Genomic DNA, 21287 nt, shown 5'->3' with positions numbered 1-21287 from the left:
TTTTGCATGGCTATCAAGTACTTCAGATTTTATTTATTCACTGATCGACAGTGCTGGGGGCACCAGCATGGTGCAGTAAGCTTCTTAGCCCATTCAGGTATGGGTCTGAGGTGTTTCAATTTCTGCCAACTACGGGATACTGCGAGAATTCCAATGGTCGACACAGGCAGGAAAAGTGGTACCTCCACTTGCCATTTCATGGTTCTATATAGTATGGTCTTATTGGGTATGGTATGCCCCTGATTTCCTTCAGCCTGGACACCACCTCACACTGTTAATTACAGTGGGGTTTAGAATTTGACACTGCATCAAAAGCCATATATAAAATAGTATTTTTCACACACACAAGATAATGTGAGTGGTGGAAATGATGTTAAGGAAAAAATGAAACTCAGATACGGAACAGGAGCTAGAGCAGGATATATACAGAGGGGTCCAAAAAGATGTATCCACTGTCTAAAAGTCCATAACTGGCAAACTAATTGACAGAGTTGTCTCATCTTTGGTAGTGTAATAGTTTGTAGTTCTGGCAATCGCCACACATGCGTTGTTTTGTTTTGTCAGATGACAGTTGCCAAATAGTCAGTGTTTTGTTCTTAGTTGCACCTAGTTACTCGAGTAAATATGGCTGGCGCAAGGCTTACATTCGATGAAAGGAAGTCAGTTTTGAAGTGGTATTTTAAGTACGAAAACATTAATGAGGCTCAACAGCAAAGGTGAAACGAGTATCAAACAGAGCCACAGACATATTTAACGATTTGTCGCATTTTAGACAAATTTGAAGCCAAAGAGTGTGTTAAAGATGTACGCAAATAATGATCTGGACGACCTGTAACAGTAACAAGTCCAGCTAACTCCCGTCGTGTGTTGCAACAATTCACTCACTCACCAAGGAAGTCTGTAAGACAGTGTGACCGTGAAACTGGAGTGAGTTGCTCAAGCGTTTGGCGAATTTTGAAGACAGCAAAGTGGAAGTGCTACATCCCATGACTACTACACGCAATAATTGAGGATGACCCAGATCGCGGAATGGAGTACTGTGAGTGGTTTACTAACATGGTGCGCAATGATCAAGAGTTTGCAGAATGATTGTGTGGTCTGATGAGGCACAGTTCAAACTCAATGATACAGTAAATCATTACAATTGCATCCACTGGGCAGCCGAAAATCCGAATGTCCGTGGAGACAAAGCCGTGAATTTGTCAGGAGTAAATGTGTGGTGTGGGTTGTCTTACCGGGGCTTGATTGGGCCATTTGACAGCACAGTTACTGGTGAGGTGTACCTTCAGAAGCTTCAGACATCCATTTTACCTGCCATCCGAGACTTGTATGGAGACAGAAGAGTTTACTTTCAACAAGATGGTGCCCCAGCCCAGTATCAAAATCTTGTTAGGGTGTATTTCGACAAAAATCTACCAGGAAGATGGATAGGCCCATTCCACCACATTCCCCAGACCTAACTCCTCTGGACTTTTACCTGTGGGGAACACTAAAGGATGACGTTTATCGACAAAAGCACCACACATTGGATGAACTTCTAAACCCATCGTGCATTCATGTGCAAACATCCAACTGAACGCATTACACTCAATAGTTCGTGCTGGAGTTCGGCGGCACCGTTTGTGTGTGGATGGTAATGGTGACCATTTCAAACACCTACAGTGATATGTTTGAGTTGGACTTTTAAGTTTGGATACATTTTTTGGACTCCTCTGTATGTGGACAACGAAAAGAAAATCCCGGATTTTTCCAAGTTAAAAAAAATTTTTTTTCCACTTGAAAATACACCACTATTTTTGTGTTAAGTGACATATATTTTCTTTCGGAACTGTGGGGAAGGGGATTACATGTTCTGGAAAGGTCTTTGATGAGCAGCAAAATATTTTCATACTACAAAAGAACATATATTTGAATTCCACCAAACACAGCACATTAGTTTCTGAAGCATTGAAATCTAGATTGCTTTGTGCTTTAATAAGCCAATCGTAGCTCTTGTCACAAGATCCCTCCAGCTGATGACAGCAGATATTCAGAGCTGAGGACACGTGATGTAGTAAGCTAACACCAACTTCACTGTTCAGGAACGCTAACACACAAAGAGGAAAAGTTGATGATTTTATTTAATATACATAGTGTAGCTACAAGAAAGCTAAGCTTTGAAATACAATATTGATTTTTTTTTATTTTTTGCATGTTAGACTTTAATTCTTCTAAGTAGCTGGCCCTCAAAACAGTTAAGCTTTAAATAAGAATCAAACGCTCTGCGATTTACGAAGTTCAAAGCACATTAAAACATATAACATAATTCATCTTGCGTAAAATGAAATTTACTTTGAAAGTAATGCTTTTCAGCCAATATTCGCTGTATTTTCCCGTGACCTATTAGAATTCGTTCCAGCAGTTGTCAGAGTACCAGAAAATGATGTTTCTGCACATGTGCAGCTACAATGACATAGGAAACCCACATGTCCGTACCTATATAGCATTAAGAGATCTTACATTATATCATAAACTAAACAGGGCATCATGGTATACTCCAAGAGCAACCGTATTTCATAACCCATAATTAATTGCACGATTTGGCTTAAGTGTACATTCGTTTCTCCAGATTCACAAAGAAAAAGGCCCCAACATGGTATTAAGCTTTTCAGTGAGGTTATTTGGCTGCAAATTATCTTGGATTACCAGTATTGTAATATCTAACATTTAATTCTTTATTACGACATAATGCCATATGTGCTGGAAGATAAAAATGAGCACTTTTAATTCAACAAACTAGCCAATAGTGTCGAATGGAACACATCATTTCAAGTAAATTGACTGCCTCTGTGAAAAATATTAATGAAAGCCAAATTTCTTTGGCAAATTGACGAAAATAATTTCATTGTTCTGCAGGCAATTAATGTGCGACTGCCAAAAATCTGGAAATAAAATAAAATCAGAAAACTGAAACTAATAACATATTTTAGCCTTCAATAATTATGTGAAAGTATTTTAATTCACTGCTAGCCCCCAGCAACAGAAATCCATTTTGTTTTCATTTGACATGAGAGCTGTAAACGTAGAGGGACAGCAAAATTATTAAACCTAAACATGGGTCGAGTGGAGACTACCCCCCCTCCCCACAACAGCTCAGATTGCTCTGTGCATGCACGGATGTGGCAGCTTGGGCGCACCAGAAAATTTTTTCGGGGTGGCATCTGGCTGCTTGTTGTCGCTGCCGATACAGCAACAGCCGCACTTAAAGTAGTCATAAGCGGAGGAAATGCAGCTCAGAAAAGTCACCCAGAACCCAGGGTCAGGGGAGACTTACTGGATGGAATGAGAAGTCTTTCCTTCTCATTCCATATGGCAAGTCTCCTCTGACCTGGGGTTCTGGGCGACATCTGACCTGTAACCTGTTTCCTAAAGCTCTCCAGCACTTTTCCTTCAACCCACTTCCTTCACCTTCAACTCTTCTGTCACAAGAAGCAGCCACTGGCCCCAAACTCTTACATGAGTTAAGCCTGTGTGTGTGTGTGTGTGTGTGTGTGTGTGTGTGTGTGTGTGTGCGCGCGTGCGTGCGTGCGTGCGTGCGTGCGTGCGTGCGCGCGCGCCCACATGTTACTCCTGCCACTACTTGGTGAGTAGACATTTTCTTATTCTTTTTAATCCATCCAATTACGAAGTATCATTATTTATGCAAGACATCACTTATTAGTCAATCAGTTAACAACTTTCATGTCCTCTGTTTTGCTGTCTTATAAGGGAATAAGACTACTTTTCTTTCAGTTTGTATGAATATGTTCATGTTTCAAAAATTCTGAAGCAACTTTATATTTAGTTTCCTCTTAAGAACTGATGATATCTACAGGGATGAACCTGGTTATCCATCCAAATAAAATAAGACTAGACAGATTGTGGATTCTTCGCTCAGTAGATAAAGAAATTTCCTTCTTGTATATATGAAACTGCAAAAAGGTGGGAATTTAAGGAGATGGGACCTGGATAAACTGACTAAACCAGGGATTGTGCAGAGTTTCAGGGACAGCATAAGGGAACAATTGACAGGAATGGGGGAAAGAAGTACAGTAGAAGAAGAATGGGCAGCTCTGAGGGATGAAGTAGTGAAGGCAGCAGAGGACCAAGTAGGTAAAAAGACAAGGGCTAGTAGAAATCCTTGGGTAACAGAAGAAATATTAAATTTAATTGATGAAAGGAGAAAATGTAAAAACGCAGTAAATGAAGCAGGCAAATGGGAATACAAACGCCTCAAAAATGAGATCGACAGAAAGTGGAAAGTGGCTAAGCAGGGATGGCTAGAGGACAAATGTAAGGATGTAGGAGCCTTATCGCACTAGGGGTAAGATAGATACTGCCTACAGGAAAATTAAAGAGACCTTTGGAGAAAAGTGAGCCACTTGTATGAATATCAAGAGCTCAGATGGAAACCCGGTTCTAAGCAAAGAGGGGAAAGCAGAAAGGTGGAAGGAGTATATAGAGGGTCTATACAAGGGCGATGTACTTGAGGACAATATTATGGAAATGGAAGAGGATGTAGATGAAGATGAAATTGGAGATACGATATTGCATGAAGAGTTTGACAGAGCACTGAAAGACCTACGTCAAAATAGGGCCCTGGGAGTAGACTACATTCCATTAGAACTACTGACAGCCTTGGGAGAGCCAGTCCTGACAAAACTCTACCATCTGGTGAGCAAGATGTAAGAGACAGGCGAAATTCCCTCAGACTTCAAGAAGAATATAATAATTTCAATCCCAAAGTAAGCAGGTGTTGACAGATGTGAAAATTACCGAACAATCAGTTTAATAAGTCACGGATGCAAAATACTAACGCGAATTCTTTACACACAAATGGAAAAACTGGTAGAAGCCAACCTCAGGGAAGATCAGTTTGGATTCCGTAGAAATGTTGGAACACGTGACGAAATACTGACCTTACGACTTATCTTAGAAAATAGATTAAGGAAAGGCAAACCTATGTTTCTAGCATTTGTAGACTTAGAGAAAGCTTTTGACAATGTCAACTGGAATACTCTCTTTCAAATTCTAAAGGTGACAGGGGTAAAATACAGGGAGCGAAATCCTATTTACAATTTGTACAGAAACCAGATGGCAGTTATAAGAGTCGAGGGGCATGAAAGGGAAGCAGTGGTTGGGTAGGGAGTGAGACAGGGTTGTAGCCTCTCCCCGATGTTATTCTATCTGTATAGTGAGCAAACAGTAAAGGAAACAAAAGAAAAGTTCGGAGTAGGTATTAAAATCCATGGAGAAGAAATAAAAACTTTGGGGTTCGCTGATGACATTGTAATTCTCTCAGAGACAGCAAAGGACTTGGAAGAGCAGTTGAACGGAATGGACAGTGTCTTGAAAGGAGGGTATAAGATGAACATCAACAAAAGCAAAATGACGATAATGGAATGTTGTCGAATTAAGTTGGGTGATGATGAAGGAATTAGATTAGGAAATGGTACACGTAACATAGTAAAGGAGTTTTGCTATTTGGGGAGCAAAATAACTGACGATAGTCAAAGTAGAGAGGATATAAAATGTATACTGGCAATGGCAAGGAAAGCGTTTCTGAAGAAGAAAAATTTGTTAACATCGAGTACAGATTTAAGTGTCAGGAAGTCGTTTCTGAAAGTATTTGTATGGAGTGTAGCCATGTATGGAAGTGAAACATGGACGATAAATAGTTTGGACAAGAAGAGAATAGAAGATTTCGAAATGTGGTGCTACAGAAGAATGCTGAAGATTAGATGGGTAGATCACATAACTAATGAGGAGGTATTGAATAGAATTGGGTAGAAGATGAGTTTGTGGCACAACTTGACAAGAAGAAGGGACCGGTTGGTAGGACATGTTCTGAGGCATCAAGGGATCACGAATTTTGCATCGGAGGGCAGCGTGGAGGGTAAAAATCGTAGAGGGAGACCAAGAGATGAATACACTAAGCAGATTCAGAAGGATGTAGGCTGCAGTAAGTACTGGCAGATGAAAAAGGTTGTACAGGATAGGGTAGCACTGAGAGCTGCAGCAAAGCAGTCTCAGGACTGAAGACAACAACATACATAAAACAACACATGGCAAGATAAAATTAATCGTTTTGTGGAAACAATCTCAAGATAATACTTTTTTACTGAAAGGGAAGGTCACCAGAGAAAACTATAAACTTACAAGACTGAACTGCTGGCTAGTACTCACCTTCAGGAGGCAACATTTTAGAGTACTGCCCACAAAACATACTTCTTTACTTATGAAGTGCGATTTTGTTAAATAGGAGTGCAAACGGCAAGAAACGATTCCCGAAAAACAGTCAGGAAGAAATGATTCCTGAAAAACAGTCAGGAACTTATGGTCACTTGAAAGTGGAGAGAAAAGATCTTTGACAGTGTTTGCAGTATCAGCACCAAGCAGTTGATCTACCAGCAAGGGGAAAGCCAGATGACCATCAGAACGTTCTCCACAATAACTACCACTATCTGTATCACTCACAATTCATGGAGACCGTATTACCTACAGACTGGCCTCTATGGCAACAGTTTCATTGCTGGTTCATCGCACAGTCTATCATAGTGCTCGTTTGTCTGTCACCCATCCTATTCACAGATGAGGCCATCTTTACAAGGGCCAGTAGCATCGGCCTTTACACCACTCACCTGTGGGGTTGGGTTGTTTGGTGAAGGAGACCAGACAGCGAGGTCAACGGTCTCATTGGATTAGGGAAGGACGGGGAAGGAAGTCGGCCGTGCCCTTTGAAAGGAACCATCCCGGCATTTGCCGGGAGCGATTTAGGGAAATCACGGAAAACCTAAATCAGGATGACCAGACGCGGGATTGAACCGTCGTCCTCCCGAATGCGAGTCCAGTGTCTAACCACTGCGCCACCTCGCTCGGTTCACTCACCTGTGGAATGATAGGATGCTTAAGGGGGCCAAACTACTAGGTCATCAGTCTCTCTGTACTCAGACAGAAAGAAAGGTCTAAATGACTCCAGGTCGGAGATCATCTACTACGCAAGACCCAGGGGAAGAAAACCCCAATGACAGTGAATGTGAGGTAAAGGACTGAAAGAATAAAAGGGAGACAAAGGAAGAAAAGCAAGAAAGGTGGACCATCTAGGTAGCAGCTGGAAGCCCCTGAAAGCAGAGTGGAATGAGAGGACATATATTCCCCAGCCCCTGCCACTTACTAGAGGTACTCTACTCCAAGACTGCCTTGCGAAGACTAGCAACACGGACAGATACAGACACATCAAAGACCACAAGAGGAGGGGGGGGGGGGGGGGGGGGACGAGTAAAGTGGCAGGTAGGATGAGGACTGGGCTGGAACACTAAGCCCATACAGCTGCAGCCTGGCCTGGTCAGAGGAGCAATAGAATGTTCTGCCAACCCCCCCCCCCCCCCTCCCTCCCCAGTAGGATATGGAGAATATCTATGGTATGGTGGCAGCAAATCATCAGCACAGGTTCAGGCTCAGATGTGTGGGCCAGTGATTACTGGTGACTGCCTTGAGAAGACAGTCGTCTTTTCACAATGTTTCGCTGGTGAGACATTTCTATACTTCTTCCATATGGCCCTGCCTCCCCTGCTGGAACACGTGCCTTTGGTGGTACGAAGGATAACGTGGCTACAACATGATGGTATTCCAGCTCACTGTCCTTGTGAGTGTGAAGCTAAAACACCAGTAGACAGAACATTCCCACTTCCCTGATGTATGCTCATATGTGCTTTCAATCATTGTCACATACACTGTCAAAAGAATCTTTTATCTCGACTTTCAAGTGGAGTGTCCTCCCCACAGAACAAATTTCCGGTCATATGCCTCTATTACTCTTTTTGCTCCTTATCCTCTCAGAGATCATTTCCTGTAATTTGTCTCCATTTAACAAACTCGTCCTGTATGTGTGTGTATTAATACTATAGACTTCACCTCCTGAAGATATTGACTGGAAGTGCTGTCTCAAAAGTACAATATCTGGAGAAAATGCAAACTGATTGTAAATCTAAAGCATTTGGCCTAGTGGAAAAGGACTACTACAAAAAGAATATCATCATGTTACACATTTAATACAGAGAGCTTTCAATGTTTGTTTGATGTGGTCAGCAGGTTACACTCCCGTGGCAGCAGTATGTTACTAGCTGTGTCGCACATGCCTGCCATGTCATTGCAGAAACTGTGTTTGTGGCTGTCCCTTAACAATATGCAAAGCACTGACAGTCACTACTTGTTGCACCACACTTACTTTGGGTTTACCTATCAGAAGTTCTCTTTGTCTCTAGTTGCAGTCTGTGTGTTCATCTTGAGATTATTATAGGCACACTCTTCAAAGTATAATCTTGTGCTTTCAAAGAATTATTTGGAAAGACTTCTACACAATTCCACTGGAAGCTTTATCACTGTTTACTCAACTCAGGTAACAATGGCTTCTGTCATCGGCAATCTCTTCCTTTCCCAGGAAGTGGATCCTGTATTTTTCTTTTACAAGCAGTAATACCATTAGAACTGCTCCACCCTCTCTTTTTTTTGTGAAATACTGATAATCTTGTACCATCAACACTGTGAAAGTTATTCAAGAAGAGACATGTTACAACAGAAGAGAAATTGTGTACACAAATTTGTACTGGTGAGCAACTGATCAGCGATGTTGGGGATGAATCGGACGATAGGTTTGATTTCTTGGATTATAAACTCCAGTCTGACTTTTCAGATGATTTAGAGTCCATCAGTCTACGGAAACAAAAATCCTACTCCCATACAACTGAAGTTTCTTGATCAGAAAATTTACAACCCAAAGGGAAGTCAGCAGCTATCGTGAGTTAGCAGTTTCTGGTTCGACTTACAGTGTTGCCAACACACTGATTTTTAGGTGCAGAATGACAAAAAGTGAGCCAGTCCACACGCATCTCCTTTTACAAATTTTCGACCTTTTTCATACTGAAATTCTTTCTGTTCTTTTCTGATGAAAAAAATTACTCCAAATACATTTTGTAGGAAAAGACTAGATCAGAAACAATGGCGTACTTACACGTTTCAGCAGTTGTGTTGTCATCATTCTCTGTGTGATATGAACGGAATGAAGGTGTGCACATCAGCTGCTGGGTCTACACAGCCAATGACACAGCAGCAGATAGACAACTTGTTTCAAAGGAATATTGTCACACTGTCATGTCAAATCACAGCCTCTGAAATCTTGACACACTTGGGAGAACCAGGCAAATATTTTGACAACCAAGGTTATGTGGTTCATGGTGTGGGTTCCTGTAGTCATGTCCTAGGTCATGAACCACGGGCAACGTATGAGTGGCCAAGTAAGAGGTCCTGACAGTCGGGATACCAGTTACTTTGGAAGAAGGCTGGGCATCTCGGACATATTCTGAGTCGTGGTCACCTTTGTGCTCATACAGCAAAGACTACCAAATCCACCGGTTAGTCCCTCAACCGTTAGGGGTAAAACCCAATGGGACTCGGGGCAAGTAAAGCTAGCAACCTGCTTCCCTGGTACTTTAAATATGATGCTGGCAACAATCAGAGCAAAATGCCTCGTACCTTTGGAGGTGATGGAGTCCCACCTCTAACTGACAAATCAGGGACTCCTAAGATATGACTTGGCAAACAAATGGTAATGAGATGGGGAGCTATTAATATCAATGGGGGCTACTCAGGGAAAAAGGTAGAGCTGGCAGAGGCTGCAAGTAAGATGAGGCTGGACGTTTTAGCTGTTAGTGACATTCAGTTAAGGGGTGAGAAAGAAGAGGAAGTGGGAGAATACAAGGTCTACCTGTCAGGAGTCAAAGCAGGAATAGCGCAATAGGGTGTAGGGCTTTACATCAGGAAAGAAATGGAACCCAGCGTAGTTGCAATAAGGTATGTAAACGAATGACTGATGTGGATAGATTTGACCGTGTCTAGCAAGAAAATTAGGATTGTGTCAGTATATTCGCATTGTGAAGGGATAGATCAAGATAAGATGGAGAGTTTTTATGACACACTCAGTGATGTAGTTGTTAGAGTAAAGGACAAGGACAGTGTTCTGCTCATGGGGGATTTTAATGCCAGGATTGGAAATCGAACAGAAGGGGATGAAAAGGTTATGGGTAAATCTGGAGAGGATATGAAAGCCAACATGAACAGAAACAACTCTTGGATTTCTGTGCCAGTATGGGCTTAGTAATCACAAACTCCTTTTTTAAACATAAGAACATTTACCAGTATACTTGGGAAGGCAGGGGAACCAGATCTGTCATTGACTATATAATAACAGATCAGGAATTCAGGAAGGCAGTGAGGGACACACGTGTATTCAGGGGATTCTTTGATGACACTGATCATTATTTAATCTGCAGTGAAATTGGGATGGTGAGACCAAAAGTGCAGGAGGTCAGGTCCATATGTAGGAGGATAAGAGTGGAGAAACTTCAGGATAAGGAAATTAGGCACAAGTACATGACAGCGATCTCAGAAAGGTACCAGTTAGTTGAATGTAGTCAATTACAGTCATTGGAAAAGGAATGGACAAGGTACAGGGACACAGTACTAGAAGTGGCTAAAGAATGTCTTGGAACAGTAGTGTGTAAAAGTAGGATGAAGCAAAAGCTTGGTGGAATGACACAGTCAAGGAAGCCTGTAAAAGGAAAAAGAAGGCATATCAAAAATGGCTACATCCTAGAGTTCAGGTAGTCAGAGAAAGTTATGTTGAAGAAAGAAACAAAGCCAAACAGATAATTGCAGCATCCAAGAAGAAATCTTGGGAAGACTTTGGAAACACGTTGGAGACTATGGGTCAAGCTGCTGGAAAACCATTCTGGAGTGTAATTGGCAGTCTTCAAAGGGGAGGTAAGAAGGAAATGACAAGTATTTTGGACAGGTCAGGAAAACTGCTGGTGAATCCTGTGGATGCCTTGGGCAGATGGAGGGAATATTTTAAAGAGTCGCTCAATGTACGTGAAAATACGATCAATAATGTTTCAGATTTCGAGGTAGAATGGGATAGGAATGATAATGGAAATAGGATCACATTTGAGGAAGTGGAAAAAATGGTCAATAGATTTCAGTGCAATAAAGCAGCTGGGGTGGATGAAATTAAGTCAGAACTCATCAAATACAGTGGAATGGCAGGTATTAAATGGCTACACAGGATAATTGAAATGGCCTGGGAGTCGGGACAGGTTCCATCAGACTGGACAAAAGCAGTAATCACACCAATCTTTAAAAATGGAAACAGAAAAGATTGTAACAACTACAGAAGTATCTCTTTAATCAGCGTTGTGGGTAAAATCTTCTCAGGTATTGTTGAAAGGAAAGTGCGAGTATTAGTTGAGGACCAATTGGATGAAAATCAATGTGGGTTTAGGCCTCTTAGAGGTTGTCAGGACTAGATCTTTAGCTTACGGCAAATAATGGAGAAGTGTTATGAGTGGAACAGGGAATTGTATCTATGCTTTATAGATCTAGAAAAGGCACATGACCGGATTCCGAGGAGGAAGTTATTGTCTGTTCTACGAGATTATGGAATAGGAGGCAAACTTTTGCAAGCAATTAAAGGTCTTTACATGGATAGTCAGGCAGCAGATAGAGTTGACGGTAAATTGAGTTCATGGTTCAGAGTAGTTTCAGGGGTAAGACAAGGCTGCAACCTGTCTCCACTATTGTTCATATTATTTATGGATCGTATGTTGAAAACAATAGACTGGCTGGGTGAGATTAAGATATGTGAACACAAAATAAGCAGTCTTGCATATGCGGATGACTTAGTTGTGATGACAGATTTGATTGAAAGTTTGCAAAGTAATATTTCAGAGCTAGATCAGAAATGTAAGGACTATGGTATGAAGATTAGCATCTCCAAAACAAAAGTAATGTCAGTGGGAAAGAAATATAAATGGACTGAGTGCCAAATAGGAGGAACAAAGTTAGTACAGGTGGACGGTTTCAAGTACTTAGGATGCATATTCTTACAGGATGGCAACACAGTGAAAGAACTGGAAGCAAGGTGTAGCAAAGCCAATGCAGTGAGCACTCAGCTACGATCTACTCTCTTCTGCAAGAAGGAAGTCAGTACCAAGACTAAGTTATCTGTGCACCATTCAATCTTTCAACCAACTTTGTTGTATGGAAGGGAAAGCTGGGTGGATTCAGGTTACCTTATCAACAAGGTTGAGGTTACGGATATGAAAGTAGCTAGGATGATTGCAGGTACTATTAGATGGGAACAATGGCAGGAGGGTGTCCACAATGAGGAAATCAAAGAAAAACTGGGAATGAACTCTATAGATGTAGCACTAAGGGCGAACAGGCTTAGATGGTGTGGTCATGTTACATGCATGGGAGAAGCAAGGTTACCCAAGAGACTCATGGGTTCAGCAGTAGAGGGTAGGAGGAGTCGGGGCAGACCAAGGAGAAGGTACCTGGATTCGGTTAAGAATGATTTTGAAGTAATAGGTTTAAGATCAGAAGAGGCACCAATGTTAGCACTGAATAGGGGAACATGGCGGAATTTTATAAGAGGGCTATGCTCCAGACTGATCGCTGAAAGGCATAATCAGTCTTAAATGATGATGATGATGATGACCAAGGTTATCAATTTAATTTAAGCTGTGCAACTAGGTCCAAACCTAACCACAACTTCATAATTCATTACATATTCAGAAAAAAACATATCTGTGACAACAAACACTATTAGTTTAATTTTTTGCAAGTAACACTGTTTTATTTCAACCAAATGTAACCCTGGGCTAAACAGCAGATCAGTCTGTCACAACAACAGTTTTTCTACTTTTCACATTCATTGGCTTTGCCAATTCACAGCCCAACTGTCAGATACCAACCCAACCGCAATCTCGTAATCTGCAACATACTCTGAAAACAGTGGAATATTTGTGACAAAGATTATAATTTTAATCTATACTCTTGAGTCCCAGCCTAGCAACACCCTCAGAAAACATGACATCTTCGGGGAGGGGGGAATAGTCTGAAGCTGAGCATAGGGTTCCAGCGTAATCACAACCTCATAATTCATGAGATATTCAGAAAAAGAGAGTCAAAATTGCAGTGATAACAGCAAAGAAGAGAATGGTTTCTATTTCGGCACTAGGAATTCATTGCCACTTTTCATGCCTCTCAATCATTACATGGAACAATCATTCCACTGGCAATGAGAAACTGATGAATTGCCAACCTAAGAGCAGTGTGGAAACACCACTGTGATTGATGCTGGATTTTAGTGCATTTTGTATTTCTTTGAACTTGTATACTCTTTCCGTATCCTTTCATAAACTACAATGGATTGTACCGAAAGTCTTGAAATTTATGTAATTTAAGACATCTACATTAAGTTGTTGTATAAAATTATACTAGATAAGTACATAAGCACAGAGAGAATGATTACTATGAAGGAAAGAGTTACTGAACAATAATTTGACAAATGCAATCTTATATTTCCCACATGACCCTTCTGGTAGGGTAGGGAGCGTTATGAATAAAATTTGATGAATGATAGCAACAAACACCACTTACCATCCTCAAATTGTGTGTTGCGAACTTTTGTAAACTCTTGGGTCAATCTTTTGAGTTCTGCTCTGTAACTGTCAAGCTGGGTTCTCAGCCTGGGTCTAATGGCAGGTTCAGCCTCCCGTGATTCCAGATCCATCTGCTCAAGCTGCAATTAAAGCATGTGTTTAAAAGCCAATTTCTTTCTTTCTCTCACGTGTGTGTGTGTGTGTGTGTGTGTGTGTGTGTGTGTGTGTGTGTGTGTGTAATAGTAACACGTTTGTATGTGAAAATGTTGTCAATTTATTAGTTGTGTGTGTATTTTGGGATCTGGAGTAAGGAGTGGGGATAGGTAGTGACATTCGGAAGGCAGATAAAATTTGTCACTTTGCACCTACGCAGTACAAAGAAATACACACAGTTGATACTGAGTGATTACGAAAATTATTATTTTCCATTAAAAGGGGCTACACGATTCATTGCAAAATACGAACACATAATGATACAGACTCTTGGGTACATCTTAACACAGCTGTTGTGCATGCTTCATTTATCGAATATAAGTACAGTAACTCTATTTACAATAGGTAGGAGTAAAGAAACAGTGATAATGGTTTACACAGATGAAACAGTTAAACATGGAAACATGGATAACAACAGCAGTGTTGTAGCAGTTGATTTAGATCTATCGAAACCTTTAAGCACAATCAGTCGTGAAATTCTCTTAGGTAAGTTGGAAGCAGTGACAATAAAAGGGATAGTAAATAAGTGATTGATTACACACACACACACACACACACACACACACACACACACACACACACACACACACCCTCAGAAACTGCAGTAAAGAACATGTTCACATATGACAGTGTAACAGTGACTGATGTTAAGGAATCTCTGTACACAATACCTGGTAAAGTTCTCTAGTCCTCACATTCATGCTTCAATGCGAACAGGTTGATCCGCAATGTGAAGAAAACAAATTGTGTTGAATTTGAAAACATTAATCAAAAGCAAGCTCTGCAACTGTTATTGGGCTGAAATGAGTTAGATAGGTATGATGCACAAACATTTTATGAATGAATGTTGCTCATGGTGCTAGAACGGCTTCTTTTAGTTACCTCCATTCCCTTGTGGCTTATGGAATAAGATAGACTTGGTGGCCGGCACATCACTTGCAATTACCACAGGTTTAATACTTGGCACTGTGAATCCCGCCATAAAGAAAAAGTAATAAACAAAAACATATGATCCACTTTGGAATCATTCTTTATAATGCACTGCCACAAGAGGCTGAAGAATAGAACACCTTTTAAAACATAGTTAAAATAATTTCTTGTTAAGAAGGGTTACTACAATGTAAGTGAATATGTTAAATTACAGGAATACTAAGCACTCATTTACTGTTCAGTTATTCTGATATACATTTCTGGAATGTGTCTCACATGTACAATACTGTTTTACTGTATGGTCTACAGAGTGACAAATAAATAAATAAATACATACATAAATAAATCCATCAAGGGAGGTGCCTATAATATTTCTGCAACAAAGTTTGATAATTCGTGTCAGACACCCATTACCCCCTGTATCAAAACAAAAATGTCATTTTGATGCAGAGAATATATGCTATTTTGACACAAATTATTAGGCTGTGTCACAGATCATCGTACTTGCCATCCTCAATGGAATGACATTTACAGTATTTATGGCATTGGATTCATGAAGCATGCCTAACTGGTATCCAAAGACGAAACAATATTGTCTTGAAACTGGTTGTTCATACATTAAATAAATACCAAAATAATACAATACAGCTGTAAGGAAACTGCCCTTTACTGGAATAAATTTCTAACAGTCCAAAAGTTAATACTGGGAAGCCAAAAAATACTGTGTAAACACTGCCACTTCCTATGACACCTCTTAGGCTACTCAAATAATGAAGTCCTACTAAACATTCAGGTATAATTACTTTATTGAAGTGTCAGAGACAGTCTCATTATTTCAGAGATACCTAAAGCAGAGTTTTGTTTGCCTTTCCACAAGAACGAATTTTCTCACCTGCCTCAGGAGTTAAGACCCTGTTTGACAGCTCGCGATGTGCACATCTGACTTCTGATAATGAAGTTTGCTAAATTGGTATTGAAAATAAACACTACCAACAAAATTTTTAAATTCCTTTTGTTCCTCTGCATGTAATTCATTTTCCTGTAGCATTAATTTTTAGATGACTTGACACTTTTAAGCTTCACAGCAAAGTTGTGAAGAGTCACTGTGTTCAAACTATTAATTTACTTATTTATATAGTTCCTACTGGAAACTAACTTCAGCCTTGTCAGGAGATTTTGGCAGGTTGCTATGACTTTGAATCATAAACAAAAATGTTCTAAACCACAGAACAAATGACAAGGTGATAAATTCTACGTATTTTTATTTGTTATGAGATCTTTTCCTATACCAATTATATAAACTAACATTCCCATGTATAAATCAGGTTCAAGGATCCTTAGAAGGGAAGAAATGATTGCTAGTAGTAGAAAGTTTGAATGTTACGTATACGACTGCTCCTCTTATGAGAGATAGCACCAAGAGAGATGAGAGAATTTGCATTCACTTTTTGTCCACAGGAATCATTCAAGATGTTGAAGAGTAATTGAAAGTATTTTTGATCATATCAGATCAAACACTGTCTATTGCCTGTTCTCTGACACTATTCCTCAGTCTTTCTGGGCTCTGAAAGCAGAAGTACAAGCCGCTAGCTTCACTCATAAAGCAGTGAGAAACTTGCGAACAACCAACTCACACTTCCTAAAACGTGTAGATTTGAGGCATTAATTCCTACTGATGAAGAGACAAATAGCATGGCCTGACTAAGCCAATGAAGCAACAGTCCCTCAATTTGAATTTTAGGTACTCAATGGTCCCATTTAGGGAAATAGTACTAACAGAGCATAAGAAATTCAAAATGCTCTTCTGTGTGTTTTATGAGGAATTATACACAAGACAAAAGAAGCTCATTTGGGAGTGAATAAAAGAAAAAATGCTGTCAATATTATGTAGTTGCTCTTGTCAGAATCAATTTCATCTATCACACCTTCACCTGAGACAATTTTTGGTTATTTTGTAGATAAGCTGAAGCTGTGACAGGTCTCACACATGGGTGTCAGGAGTGCTTTCAATTTGTACCACTTTGTTTCAACAGCTGTTTAGGTACCTCTGGCCAGCAGGGAAATGAAGGATATAAAACTAGAGGCTCAGTTGGCTCTGACATTAACTGTGGCTGTAAAATCCTTGATTTGTGCCAGCCACGCCAGATAGATTCAATTTAGACTATAAACAAAAAGCGAACACTCAGTTGGCAGAAGTATCTGAGGAATCCACATTACTGTACCTCTATTTAAGTTAAGATATGGTGAAACTCCAAAATCTTCCAACAGAAATGTGCACAGAAACAAATAATTGGATATCCAATAAAGATAGAGACAATACTGAAATAGAATTGGTTAACTGGGTAGGGTTGTTTGAGGGAGGAGACCAGACAGCAAGGTTATCAGTCTCATCGGATCAGGGAAGGGTGGGAAAGGAAGTCGGCTGTGCCCTTCCAAAGGAACCATCCCAACATTTGCCTGGAGCAATTTAGGGAAATCACAGAAAACCTAAATTGGGATGGCCGGACGTGGGATTATACAATCGTCCTCCCGAATGTGAGTCCAGTGTGCTAGCAACTGTGCCACCTCGCTCAATTTGGTTAATTGCTGAAAAATTCACAGCAAACTCATTTCTCTGTAGGAAAGCAGTGGTCTTCAGATGATATTACGGTATGGATGGCACAAGTTGTGAAGCATATATTGAACCCTAGCACATTGTGTTCAGTGACACACTTTGCCACTGAGTGCCCAACTTCACTCTTAGCCATAATTTTAATGTGACCATTCACTTGACAGGACAACTGACTTTGATTATTCTCTATAGCTACAGCAGAGCAGAAGAATTAAGAGTATTACAAAACTGCTTTCCTGAGTGGAAAAATGTCTCTCCCATACTGTCTGCCCACCTGTAGATGGTATATCCACAATGATGAGTAATTTCCCTAATCTGTGAAAGTGCAGCTTCACTGGTGTCACAATTCTGACTCTTTCCCTTGCTGCCTTTCCAATGTTACAAGTAACATTAGCTTTAACTGTGGCGCCATCTGAAGTGACACCCACCACTTTCACAAAATGAAATGATTACTCTGTCTTTCACAAAAGAGAATTGATAGAGAAACTTTAAGTGCAAGGAAAGATATTCCTAATTAGTGTATAATTGAAATTGCAGCCAGCTATAAAATAGGCCTGACTCAACACCCCTTCAATAACTAACTAAAGAGGCATGAAGCTGCTTTTGTGACTTCCCTGTAGCTCATCTTGGGAACAACATATGTACAGTAACAGTGTGCCTGTAAGTTTTTAAAATACTGCTCTCCCTTATTTTTAAAATGGTGGACAGTTTAATTCCACAAAACTAAATATGCATTTTAATCATAGCATGGACAGAATGAAACATTACTGGGGCACAAAATGTTAAAAAAAAGGTGGTGTTATGTTCTACACAGTTTGTATGATCTTGATCTTTTATTAGCATAACTACACGAATTGTTTGACATCTGATGATTTTCACTGAAGAGAGTGTAAGCAACAAGGTACACAGATGTCTCAGGCATGCACTACTAAGAGTTCAGTTGGGACATATTTCAGCCACTTTTGGGTCACTATCACATATAGATGTACGATGTCTCACCACTGCTTAGGGCAACTGGGTGTGCAGTATGAGGACAGGACCATCCAAACTAACGTCCAACCTTACAGCTGACATTTCACCAATGGGTTCATGTTTCAAGAAATGAGTTATATGAATAAAAAGAACATTTTCCAGAGAAGATTCTCAGAGCAAGAGAACACACACAGATAAAGTTCTCAGTTTCATATCTTTAAAGAGTACAAAGTAATTGCTCTGACCAGGTACTTCTTTTCCTCCCATCCTCCTTGGACAAGTTCTCACTGTATGTCATGTTGCCATATCTGGCACAGAACACATACGTACTTATGCATTTCATTCAGCTTGTTCAAATAGCCAAAATACTCGCAGCAACAAATTGTTAAGATGATATATAGTCTGTTTACGAAAATCTATAATTTTCTGATGATTATACTCAATTTTCACATGCTGGAAACTTTCTATTGTTACTGAAATTAGATGTACACGCTATGCAAACAAATTCATAATACAACACATCACTCATCTTACTACAAACCAGAACTGTCAAGTTTCCCAACACAAGATAATTTTCGTTAAATATGATGCCCAATGGTCATCCAATGTGTGTGTGAAGTATTAAGTGGACATCCATGTAGTTTCATTATGAGAAACAGCTGCTAGGTTTGTAATCAAGGAGTTACTAATTTTTCTGATCTGCCTACTTGTTAACGTAAAATTTGATGAGTTCTGTGAGAAAACTTTTCTGAAATATGCCAACTGGTATTAGGAGAAAGAACAAAAGTGACAGAAAAGAAACACTACCTCAGATTGCATCAATATTTAAATTGTGTGACACAGACTGAATTCTTGTGATGAACTTCATTTGGAATTCCTTACTGACAAGGCCCTCTTATTCAATTCCAAACTGTATGACAGCATAATTATGTTACTGAAGCTGCTTACAATTCTAAACTGCACACTCCAAACATACAGCTGAATCCCCCCCGTGCTTCTTTCCAAAGGTGAAAATGGAAAGACCCCACTAAAATCACCCTCATCACTATGGCAACTACTTGAAATGTCACTGTAATCATAGTTATTTAATTATTTGATCACCTCCTCCACTGAGTTTTCCAAAACAGCTTCATTCTATGCTGAAGTCTATTGTAGGTCTTCTCATCACGTGCTTGTGGTTTCTGGAATGGCAGCATTAACTATGCTACAATGCCACAGCCTTTGTCTCCTAAAATAAAGCAGTATACTGACTCACTCTTAGTATCTGCTATACATCAGAGTTTCTCCATGTCTTTGCATCATGTACAGACCTATGTGATGAAGCATCAATACTAGAAAACGTGTCACTATAATTACATATCACCTCCACATTGATACCTGGAAAGCCACTTTAGTTAATATATTTATGACCATGTGCAGAAAGTTCCACGACTGGCACACGCATGCAATCAAGGGTCTCCTCAATACACACTGGTACCTTGAGTACCACTTAATTTTTACCGTTTCTAGTTCAGCTACGTTATGGGAAATCGGATCCACAAAAGTGCGTTTTGGTTAGTATGATGAACATCTGAAAATGTCATTGGCACAGGCGTCTGGTGTATCCGGAGAATGTTCTTCACGTTGAGCAACTTCTGCCACCCTTTCACGCATCACCTCTCTCATTCAATCACTGACCTCAGGAGAGCCGCTGTTGAAAAGGGGGACAGATTTGAGTAATAATGTCTTATCACATTTTAGACAATATGCCAAAAGATGACACAGGACTAGAAAGTCTTAGAAGGAGACCAGACAAAAGGAATTAAAATCACACAGAGTGTGCCAGTGGTTAGCCGACCATAGAGACAAAAAAGGAAAAGCCAACCACCGAGAAACACACTAAAAACTCAGTCTAAAATTGTGGGCCAAAGGCCAGACTCAACACAAAAAAAGACAAACACTTAGATAAAGTGATAAAAGCCCCTTGCCTGAAGAAAATGCAAAACAAAGCCTGTCATGGCAGTGTCATCTGTTAAAAGGACATGGAGCTTATCAGGCAGCGCAAATGCCTGCCTGAGCACAGCTAAAAGGGGACAGGCCAACAAAATGTGGACCACCGTCAAAGCCGCCCCGCAGCGACAGAGAAGCGGAGCCGGCAAAGGACAACTGAGTCCCTGCGAAGGGCTCGTATGAATGACCCCCACACAGCCATCGTCTCCTTGAGAGCACGGAGTTTATTGGGTGTGGTCAGATTGTGCCATTCAGCATCCCAAAGCGAGAAAACATTGCGGCGTAAGACTGCTTGCAAATCAGTCTCTGGGAGGCCAATGTCCAGAGTTGGTTCACTGGTGGCCTGTTTGGCCAGGCGGTCAACATGTTCATTGGCCGGGATGCCGACATGACCAGGGGGCCACACAAAGACCACTAAGCGAATCCTGGACAGCTATCACCAGATGAGAGCGAGGGAAACACTGGTCGATAGCTCGTAAACCGCTCAGGGAGTCGCTACAGATAATGAAGGACACACCTGAGCAAGAGCGGATGTACTCTAGGGCACGAAAAATGGCGACCCGCTCAGCAGTGAAAACGCTGCAGCCAGCCGGCAATGAGCGTTGTTCGTAATGGTCCCCTAGAGTGATGGCATAACCGACATGACCAGCAACCATCGAACCGTCAGTGTAAACAATGCCAAAGGCCTGATACGCGGCAAGGATGGAAAGAAAGTGGCGGCAACGGTAAGCCTCTGGAGAGACTGAGTCCTTAGGGCCCTGTGCCAATTAGAGCCGAAGGCAACGGCGGGGCACACACCACGGAGGTGTACGCAGAGGGGCCCAGAAGGGAGGTGGAATAGGGAAAATCCCAAGCCTGGAGACAAGCTCTCTGACTCGGACCCCAATCGTACAACCCGACCGGGGCCGACGTTCTGGGAGATGGACGGACGACTGAGCGAACAGGAGATAATAATTAGGATGCCCAGGCAAGCTACAAACATGTGTAGCATAAGCGGCCAGTAAACTTTGGCGCCATAACCAAGCAGAGGAACACCTACCTCCACAAGTATGCTG

The 21287-nt window shown here is 40.8% G+C and overlaps 1 protein-coding gene across 1 annotated transcript in view; it reads right to left on the bottom strand.

Moving 5' to 3' along the window:
- LOC126336757 (vesicle transport through interaction with t-SNAREs homolog 1A) overlaps positions 1 to 21287 on the bottom strand; it is a 30661-nt gene that overhangs the window by 3742 nt on the left and 5632 nt on the right. Inside the window, exon 3 of the mRNA XM_050000759.1 lies at positions 13516 to 13657. Coding sequence (XP_049856716.1) covers positions 13516 to 13657 — 142 coding nt within the window. The remainder of the gene's footprint in view (positions 1 to 13515; positions 13658 to 21287) is intronic.

Source organism: Schistocerca gregaria, chromosome 2, assembly GCF_023897955.1.
Source record: "Schistocerca gregaria isolate iqSchGreg1 chromosome 2, iqSchGreg1.2, whole genome shotgun sequence".
Taxonomy (NCBI): Eukaryota; Metazoa; Arthropoda; class Insecta; order Orthoptera; family Acrididae; genus Schistocerca; species Schistocerca gregaria.
Note: the sequence above shows the minus strand (reverse complement) of the source record. Positions and strands in the feature narration are given on the sequence as shown.